Genomic DNA, 10,262 nt, shown 5'->3' with positions numbered 1-10,262 from the left:
TGCAGACGATATACTGCTATTTATTTCAGATTTAACAAACACTTTTCAGACTTTTGTAGATTAATTCAAATAATAATGCATGTTCTTTGGAGACGCCTGAAGTAATTCCAATATTACAGTCCTTACTATAAAGACACTTCAGTAATGAGAGCTGATTGGATGATTTATAATTTAAATGTTCCTACCATGGGTTTTGTTCCAAAGGTTTATTATTACAGACAAATCTGTGATGACTATAGCAGAATAAGTTTTACAGTCATGAAGGCATTCATATCCATTGTGACAACAGATGATGGACTTATACTACTACCATCACTGTTTGTACTAATCAAACAATAATGAGGAGTTTTGTCTGAGTTTATGAACTCTTAAAATGTTCAGTAAAAATAGACCTATATCATATATTCTGAAACTTTCTTTCTGAATTCATCACAGAGAACTTACAGGATCTTTATCAGCTTATTTTTCCTCTGGATTTAATAAAGTTACTGTTACTATGAAGAGAAAATCATTCAGACACTTTGAGAATAATAAAGATGAAAACAAGTGATTTGATGAACACGTCTTTATTATGTGGAAACAGTGAAATAATATTGAAACATTGCAACAAGCTGGTAAATATTGCTATTGAAAGATGTCAAATGAAAGACAGAGATAGTTCCAGAGTGCAGAGTGAGAGCAGTAGCAGAGTAAAACCAGTAGCAGAGTCCCAGTGAGTCAGGTCAGGACTGGGAACACTGGTCTCTCCTCAGTGTCTCTGAGAGTGGAGTCTGGGAGCCCTGGGTGGCCTCACAGGTCACAGAGCCCACCTTCCCCCATTGGTCTGCAGGGAGCCTCAGGGTGCTGCTCCAGCTGTAGTGGCCGTCCTTCTCCAGCACCCCGGGGCTCCTGCTCTCCTCCCAGCTGCTGCTGCTGCTGCTGCTGCTGCCGTCCACCTTCCAGGCCAGACTCCAGTCTGAGGGGAAGCCCTTGTTGGCCAGGCACATGAGCGTGGCCTTCCCCTGCTGCAGCTCCTCTCTGGAGGGGGGCAGCACCGTCAGGGTGGGACGGACATCACCTAGGAGACACCAATCAGCTTAGAGGACAGGGACCACACAGCTGTCAGTCAAACACCAGACACTTGGGCACCTTTACTGTGTGAGAGTGGATTTTCTCCTTGAAGGAGTTTCTGTCAGATGCTTTTTCTGCTCCACCAGTCACTCACTCACTCACACATTGTTTCACTTCCCTTTCAGAAACCTCTCATGCATATCAGCACAGAAAGAGTCCTCATATGACCTGAGAGATATCAAACTACACTGGAAATAAAAGAATCACAGCTTCAATATCAACACTGAATATATTTTCACTCATATATTCTTTAGTTCAAAGTCCTGGTACATTTATACAACATATTTACTGTCCAAACTCTCAACAGGACAAAAGTCAATCAGATCCACTGTTAAAGGACATTATCAGCCAAAAATAACTCACCACCAAATTTAAATTGTTCATCAGACAGATTGAAAAATACAAATAGCATCAGAGAAGAGTCAACATTATTTCAAACTGAGGTTAAAAGACAATTTGAGCCATTTTACAAGATGAGAGATTTGGCAGCATTTCTGCTTCATTCTCAGGGCTTTAAATCATTTCAACTCAACTTCAAAACAGTTTTAAAGGCTGAATTTAAAACATGTATAAAGTACGAGTGTTGTTCTCTAATCTTTCCTACAGTTTAAGTTGTTCACATTTCACAAATTCAACTGAATGTTTAAAGAGAAGTTCAGTAAAAGTGCTTTGAGTTCAACTTCAAGGTTAAAGAGGAGAAATGAACAATGAAAGTGATTTAGATCAGTCCAATGGAAACTTATATCTACTACAAATATTCAGACACTGAAATTAAAACCTTAACTGATTTAATATTTGTGCAGAAACTTACTTCCAACATCCAGTCTGGTTCCTCCACCGAACGTGTACCACAGTGATACAAACTGATTGAGTCGTCGTACAAAAACCTCTGACTGTACAGAGACACGGCTCTCTGACTTTGTCTGACAAAACTTCAACTACAAGTCCTCAAATTCCAACTTTAATCTAAAAATTGAAACACATGACTCTCTGCTCCACTGAGTTATTATGGTAGTTATATTTATCATTTCATTTGAAAAACAAAGTGCACTTTGTTTCAAACACAACAGCTGGCCAAAAATTACAAGTTAAAATGTAAAACCACCAATTTCATTTTCTTGACAAAGAAACTGAACGAAAAAAGAAAATGTTTCCTGTAAGTCAATAAAATGTGTTAAAGATTGAACTTACTTCCAACATCCAGTCTGGTTCCTCCACCAAAAGTCAACCACAGTGATACAAACTGATTGAGTCGTCGTACAAAAACCTCTGACTGTACAGAGACACGGCTCTCTGACTTTGAACACAACAAACTCAACAACAACACTTCCTCTTTTGAAAAGAATTTACTATTTAACATTATAGTTATCAAACAGTGTCACAATGTTTCAGAATTAATCACATTTTTACATCTTTATTGTTAAATTTGTCTGAAAGTAAAATTGATCCCTCTCACATTAAATAAAATCAGACAGAAGACGTTGTGAACGAAAATCTTTCTGCAGTCATCAAAGCAAATCCACATGTAAATGATGAGTGACACATTCCTGATCAATCCTCTGATAAATGTATTGATCCATTGATAAACAGCATCATCAGAGTAATCCAAGTCCCTGTTGGAGTCAGTCAGAGCATTTCCATAGAGAGCCACTTTGCATCAGCAGCACCATGCTCCAGTGCTCTGGGAGAGTTTATAGTCCTGAGAGTTGAACACTGGATGACTGACAGCTGTCCTTCATGACAACAGAAGCCACAGAAATCCTCCTCTTCATCAAAAACATGACTTTGACCTCCGTCCTCATCTGGACTCTCCTCTGCTGCTGCTTCACAGGTAAAGTCCAGAGAATCAAACTCCTCTCCTCTATCAACATCCGTCCCTCTGAAATGAAGACCACAAAACCATGACGCTGCTTTATGTTTTTGTCTCTGTATCCTCAGAGTCCAGAGGTCAGGTCACAGTGACTCAGCCTGGAGCAGTGAGCTCTGCTCTGGGAGGCTCCGTCTCCATCAGCTGTAGGACCAGTCAGAGTGTTCCTTGCTCACCACCATGTTTAGCCTGGTACCAACAGAGAGATGGAGAAACTCCTAAACTGCTCATTTACTATACTAGCAGTCGAGCATCAGGGATTCCAGGTCGTTTTTCAGGCAGTGGATCAAACTCTGACTTCACTCTGACCATCAGTGGAGTTCAGGCTGAAGATGCAGCAGTTTACTACTGTCAGAGTTATCACAACAGTCCAGTTGTGTTCACACAGTGAAAAAGCGTCATACAAAAACCTCCCTCAGTCAGACTAAACAGAAACTGAAGTGACTGCTGCAGCTGGAAGCTACTGCAGAGACTGATACACTTCACTGAGGACACACACACACACACACACACACACACTTGCACACAGCATATCTGGCATTTTGTCATTCACAGTGATAAAATAATTCCCCTTCTATGCTGACGACACCTTATTATGCATCACAATATCTAATCTCTGTTTAAAGTTACCAGTCATATCAGAACATTTGCAGCTTGTCTGACTTCTTTCAAATGCATTTTAAATGTACATCAAGTATTTTGTTTTGAATCCACATTCCACTGAACTGAGATAAAGTAGTTTAAACAAAATATTTTCAATATGTAAGAAAATCAAAATGTCATTTAGAAATTTGGAATCATCTTTTCATGTCTTACTTGATGAACATCTCTTCCTGTCTTTTTAGAATCTATTTGTCATTTTTTTTTTACCTCTGTTATTTCAGCATTAGATCCACTGTGTAAACAGTATATGAATTACTGTAGACTTAATTCAAAAACCATCTGCATTTACATATAAATCTTTTTGTAGACTGGGGCCTTTCACATCACTCTTCATACACTCTGTTGTCAACCAAAACAAAGTATGAATCTTGATTACATATTTCAAAGGTTCAGTTTAATGAGACATAAAATGTCCCATAACAGAGTTATATCTGCTTTACTATCAGCTTGGAGGACATAAAATAAATCATTGTCAAAAAGGCCATACTACCATGTAGATATTAGGGGCAATACTCCCAGTAGTGAAGAGGAAACAGCCTGATATGTTGAGGACAGCTCCAGTTGACTGACTCTGTGTGTTTGCATATGTGTCCTGCCTCTCTGCTCCCAGCCGTTAAGAGGCCAGTGTTGATCAGTGGCTGTCCAGGCCTTTCACAGCCACTGACACACCGGCAGCACAATGATGATGTCACTGATTCTACTGCTGGCCACCCTGGGGCTCCTTGTTCAGGGTGAGACTCTCTTCTGTCTGAAAACTTTGCTTCAGGATGCAACCAGGTTCACCACAATGATGTTCTGCTCTGATGGAGAAACACTGAAACAAGCAGCATTTACCTTCTTCCATCTATTCTCCATGTTAAAGAAATGAGACTCTTCTGTTTGGATGTTGATCATCTTTCTCCAAGCTGGATCTGTCTCAATAACCCTTCTCCTCTTTGTCATGTTTTCAGATTCATCAGGAGAAATCATCCTGACTCAGTCTCCTGGATCTCAGTCTGTTGCTCCAGGACAAACTGTCTCCATCACGTGTAAAACCAGTACAAGTGTAAGTGACTACCTCCACTGGTACCTTCAGAAACCTGGAGAAGCTCCTAAACTCCTGATTTATAGAGCTACAACTCGTCAGTCTGGAGTTTCAGATCGTTTTAGTGGAAGTGGATCTGGGACTGACTTCACTCTGACCATCAGAGGAGTTCAGGCTGAAGATTCAGGAGTTTACTACTGTCAGCAGAGTGGCAGCTTCCCGTTCACACAGTGATACAACGTCGTACAAAAACCTCCCTCAGCTGGAGAGGAACTGATCTGACTCAACAGCTGTACTGAAACTAAAACAACACAAGTTTTGCTCAGAACAAAAAATGCGGTTAAAAATAATTCACTTAGAACATTTATTATCTAAAAATACTGTATAAAAAACACTATATATATTTTATTTAATCAGGCTTTTAACATTCTGCTGCACATCAAAGCTTAACTCTGTTGAATAATAATTTAATGATTCATAATAGAATAATAATAATTTAATTCATAGAGTATGATAACACATGAATGTATGAATGTAAATATTATATATTTTAAATCTTACCATTTTTCATTGGATCTTTAAGGAACTCATTTTTTAAATAAATAACAACAGTTGATATCAATGTTTTTTTTTCATGTTGTACAATTACTTATGTGTCCAACATATTTGAGCCATTTTGTGTGTTTTGCATTCCAACAAAAATATGTATTTTATACATTACACCAAAAAACTATTTATGGAGTATGTAAATCAGTCACATTTAAATTCTGTCCTTTTGTCATCTCCTTATTTCTCTTTGTGGTTCTTCAGCAGAAACAGGATGTAAATATTTCCCAGTTAAAATTTGTAGATCAAACTCATTTTATTTCTCTCTATGCAGATGATATACTGCTATTTATTTCAGATTTAACAAACATGTTATTGACTTTTGTTGTTTAATTCAAATAATAATGCATGTTCTTTGGAGACGCCTGAAGTAATTCCAATATTACAGTCCTTACTATAAAGACACTTCAGTAATGAGAGCTGATTGGATGATTTATCATTGAAATGTTCCTACCATGGGTTTTGTTCCAAAGGTTTATTATTACAGACAAATCTGTAATGACTATAGCAGAATAAGTTTTACAGTCATGAAGGCATTCATATCCATTGTGACAACAGATGATGGACTTATACTACTACCATCACTGTTTGTACTAATCAAACAATAATGAGGAGTTTTGTCTGAGTTTATGAACTCTTAAAATGTTCAGTAAAAATAGACCTATATCATATATTCTGAAACTTTCTTTCTGAATTCATCACAGAGAACTTACAGGATCTTTATCAGCTTATTTTTCCTCTGGATTTAATAAAGTTACTGTTACTATGAAGAGAAAATCATTCAGACACTTTGAAAATAATAAAGATGAAAACAAGTGATTTGATGAACACGTCTTTATTATGTGGAAACAGTGAAATAATATTGAAACATTGCAACAAGCTGGTAAATATTGCTATTGAAAGATGTCAAATGAAAGACAGAGATAGTTCCAGAGTGCAGAGTAAAACCAGTAGCAGAGTCCCAGTGAGTCAGGTCAGGACTGGGAACACTGGTCTCTCCTCAGTGTCTCTGAGAGCGGAGTCTGGGAGCCCTGGGTGGCCTCACAGGTCACAGAGCCCACCTTCCCCCACTGGTCTGCAGGGAGCCTCAGGGTGCTGCTCCAGCTGTAGTGGCCGTCCTTCTCCAGCACCCCGGGGCTCCTGCTCTCCTCCCAGCTGCTGCTGCTGCTGCTGCTGCTGCCGTCCACCTTCCAGGCCAGACTCCAGTCTGAGGGGAAGCCCTTGTTGGCCAGGCACATGAGCGTGGCCTTCCCCTGCTGCAGCTCCTCTCTGGAGGGGGGCAGCACCGTCAGGGTGGGACGGACATCACCTAGGAGACACCAATCAGCTTAGAGGACAGGGACCACACAGCTGTCAATCAAACACCAGACACTTGGACACCTTTACTGTGTGAGAGCGGATTTTCTCCTTGAAGGAGTTTCTGTCAGATGCTTTTTCTGCTCCACCAGTCACTCACTCACTCACACATTGTTTCACTTCCCTTTCAGAAACCTCTCATGCATATCAGCACAGAAAGAGTCCTCATATGACCTGAGAGATATCAAACTACACTGGAAATAAAAGAATCACAGCTTCATTATCAACACTGAATATATTTTCACTCATATATTCTTTAGTTCAAAGTCCTGGTACATTTATACAAACATATTTACTGTCCAAACTCTCAACAGGACAAAAGTCAATCAGATCCACTGTTAAAGGACATTATCAGCCAAAAATAACTCACCACCAAATTTAAATTGTTCATCAGACAGATTGAAAAACACAAATAGCATCAGAGAAGAGTCAACATTATTTCAAACTGAGGTTAAAAGACAATTTGAGCCATTTTACAAGATCAGAGATTTGGCAGCATTTCTGCTTCATTCTCAGGGTTTGAAATCATTTCAACTCAACTTCAAAACAGTTTTAAAGGCTGAATTTAAAACATGTATAAAGTACGAGTGTTGTTCTCTAATCTTTCCTACAGTTTAAGTTGTTCACATTTCACAAATTCAACTGAATGTTTAAAGAGAAGTTCAGTAAAAGTGCTTTGAGTTCAACTTCAAGGTTAAAGAGGAGAAATGAACAATGAAAGTGATTTAGATCAGTCCAATGGAAACTTATATCTACTACAAATATTCAGACACTGAAATTAAAACCTTAAGTGATTTAATATTTGTGCAGAAACTTACTTCCAACATCCAGTCTGGTTCCTCCACCGAACGTGTACCACAGTGATACAAACTGTTTTGAGTCGTCGTACAAAAACCTCTGACTGTACAGAGACACGGCTCTCTGACTTTGTCTGACAAAACTTCAACTACAAGTCCTCAAATTCCAACTTTAATCTAAAAATTGAAACACATGACTCTCTGCTCCACTGAGTTATTATGGTAGTTATATTTATCATTTCATTTGAAAAACAAAGTGAACTTTGTTTGATACACAACAGCTGGCCAAGAATTACAAGTTGAAATGTAAAACCACCAATTTCATTTTCTTGACAAGTAACAGACGCAAAAAAGAAAACGTTTCCTGTCACTCAATAAAATGTGTTAAAGATTGAACTTACTTCCAACATCCAGTCTGGTTCCTCCACCAAAAGTCAACCACAGTGATACAAACTGATGGAGCTGTCGTACAAAAACTTCTGACTGTACAGAGACACGGCTCTCTGACTTTGAACACAACAAACTCAACAACAACACTTCCTCTTTTGAAAAGAATTTACTATTTAACATTATAGTTATCAAACAGTGTCACAATGTTTCAGAATTAATCACATTTTTACATCTTTATTGTTAAATTTGTCTGAAAGTAAAATTGATCCCTCTCACATTAAATGAAACCAGACAGAAGACGTTGTGAACGAAAATCTTTCTGCAGTCATCAAAGCAAATCCACATGTAAATGATGAGTGACATATTCCTGATCAATCCTCTGATAAATGTATTGATCCATTGATAAACAGCATCATCAGAGTAATCCAAGTCCCTGTTGGAGTCAGTCAGAGCATTTCCATAGAGAGCCACTTTGCATCAGCAGCACCATGCTCCAGTGCTCTGGGAGAGTTTATAGTCCTGAGAGTTGAACACTGGATGACTGACAGCTGTCCTTCATGACAACAGAAGCCACAGAAATCCTCCTCTTCATCAAAAACATGACTTTGACCTCCGTCCTCATCTGGACTCTCCTCTGCTGCTGCTTCACAGGTAAAGTCCAGAGAATCAAACTCCTCTCCTCTATCACCATCCGTCCCTCTGAAATGAAGACCACAAAACCATGACGCTGCTTTATGTTTTTGTCTCTGTATCCTCAGAGTCCAGAGGTCAGGTCACAGTGACTCAGCCTGGAGCAGTGAGCTCTGCTCTGGGAGGCTCCGTCACCATCAGCTGTAGGACCAGTCATGATCCTGATACTGGTTGTGGCAGTTCTCCGTTATACCCTTGCGTATTCTGGTATAAAAAAAGAGATGGAGAAGCTCATAACCTGGTTATTTATGGAATTTCTCGACGAGCAGTGGGGGCACCAGATCGTTTTTCAGGCAGTGGATCAAACTCTGACTTCACTCTGACCATCAGTGGAGTTCAGGCTGAAGATGCAGCAGTTTACTACTGTCAGAGTATCAAAACACTTGACAGGCAGTTGTTCACACAGTGAAAAAGCGTCGTACAAAAACCTCCCTCAGTCAGACTGAACAGAAACTGAAGTGACTGCTGCAGCTGGAAGCTACTGCAGAGACTGATACACTTCACTGAAGATGTGTAACAAACACAAAAAATCATCTAATTTTCTATTTCAAATGTATATTTTCAGGTTAGAGCACATACAGAAATTCTTCTTTCCAAATGTAAATCTGCAGGCTGTTTGCTCTGCTCGATGTCTATAAAACAAACTCAACATGCATATGACAATATGTGAGAAAACATTTTTGCTTCCCTGGTAGGACATGCATGGAACATCACCTCAACATCACTTTGTTGACTAAGGGGTGTATGTTTGCACATGGGCAGTAGGGACATGTACCTGCAAAAACCTTGGGAGGACATAATTGTCCTGACCTGATCTGAGTGAACTCGCTCACATTATGCTCGTTCTAACAGTTCTAACAGGAAAAGTCACATCTTGTGTTGATTCAGTGAAAAACAGTTAATTTTATCTTTCATAACGGGATGATCCCATCTTATTCTGCGTCAGAGGTGGTTTCACTCAGTTTTTGTTTTCCATCTCTGATAGCGAGCAGTAGCCTGGAAATCCAGACTCAAATCTAGAAAGATTTTGAGTCTGGCCCTCACAATACACCCTTCCTACCCAAGGGGCAGCGCTAACTGAGACATATTAAATGCCCCCGCACACAACTGGATAGCATGATGGCCAATCAGAGCAAAAAACAAGGTGACGTATTCATTGCACTAAGCCCCATTTGTTTGCCGACCAGTGGGGCTAACTGATATATTATGCTTTTGCTGTATCCCGTCGGCAAAATGGCAAAAACATCCTTCCTGGAAGTGAAGGCTTCTAGGGCAGTCTTCTGTTCCTCTCTCAAGGAGAAAGATAAGTGTAGTTGGCTTAGCGTTTCTTCCACAGCTAAATTGAATGGACGCGGTCTTTTGGCAGCTGCCATCTTGGCTGTGCACTTTTCAATTCCAACAGTGCAGTGCTGTCTTCATCATGTTACGCCCGCCCAGAGCCCGCCTCTGTCAGATAGACTGATCTGATTGGTCCGATAGGCAATTCAGCGGGCTCTGCTTGTCGGGGGCCAGATCACCCTGCAGAGCAAATTCGAATTTGCTGGGGGCGGGGCATCTGTATTTCCAGGTTAGGCGAGCAGCACAAAGTTGCTTAAAAAGTCCAGTGTGTAGGAATGAGGAGGATATATCAGCAGAAATTTTATATTATATAATAAGTATGTTTTCTTGAATGTATAATCACCTGAAAATAAGAATCATTGTGTTTTCATTGCCTTAGAATGAACTGTTTATGGAGATCACTATGTTGCAACAGGTTAGG

The 10,262-nt window shown here is 39.7% G+C and overlaps 1 pseudogene and 2 gene segments (V, D, J or C); 1 reads left to right on the top strand and 2 right to left on the bottom strand.

Moving 5' to 3' along the window:
- Positions 1–550: 550 nt before the first annotated feature.
- LOC144467345 (Ig kappa-b4 chain C region-like) lies at positions 551–2,470 on the bottom strand. The segment is given in 2 exon segments: positions 551–1,057; positions 2,302–2,470. Coding segments are annotated over 2 exon segments (504 nt in total).
- Positions 2,471–4,273: 1,803 nt separating this feature from the next.
- On the top strand, positions 4,274–6,015 carry LOC144467356 (immunoglobulin kappa variable 3-20-like). The segment is given in 2 exon segments: positions 4,274–4,371; positions 4,591–6,015. Coding segments are annotated over 2 exon segments (360 nt in total).
- A 74-nt stretch (positions 6,016–6,089) lies between these two features.
- LOC144467361 (Ig kappa-b4 chain C region pseudogene) lies at positions 6,090–7,538 on the bottom strand (annotated as a pseudogene). The gene is made up of 2 exons (XR_013493604.1): positions 7,445–7,538; positions 6,090–6,579 (listed from the first exon to the last, which is right to left on the bottom strand). The product of XR_013493604.1 is annotated as an Ig kappa-b4 chain C region pseudogene (transcript).
- Positions 7,539–10,262: the final 2,724 nt, after the last annotated feature.

The sequence above is a fragment of the Epinephelus lanceolatus genome, chromosome 16 (genome assembly GCF_041903045.1).
Source record: "Epinephelus lanceolatus isolate andai-2023 chromosome 16, ASM4190304v1, whole genome shotgun sequence".
NCBI classification, from domain to species: domain Eukaryota; kingdom Metazoa; phylum Chordata; class Actinopteri; order Perciformes; family Serranidae; genus Epinephelus; species Epinephelus lanceolatus.
The sequence above is the reverse complement of the archived record's forward strand: the minus strand, read 5'-3'. Positions and strand labels throughout refer to the sequence as shown.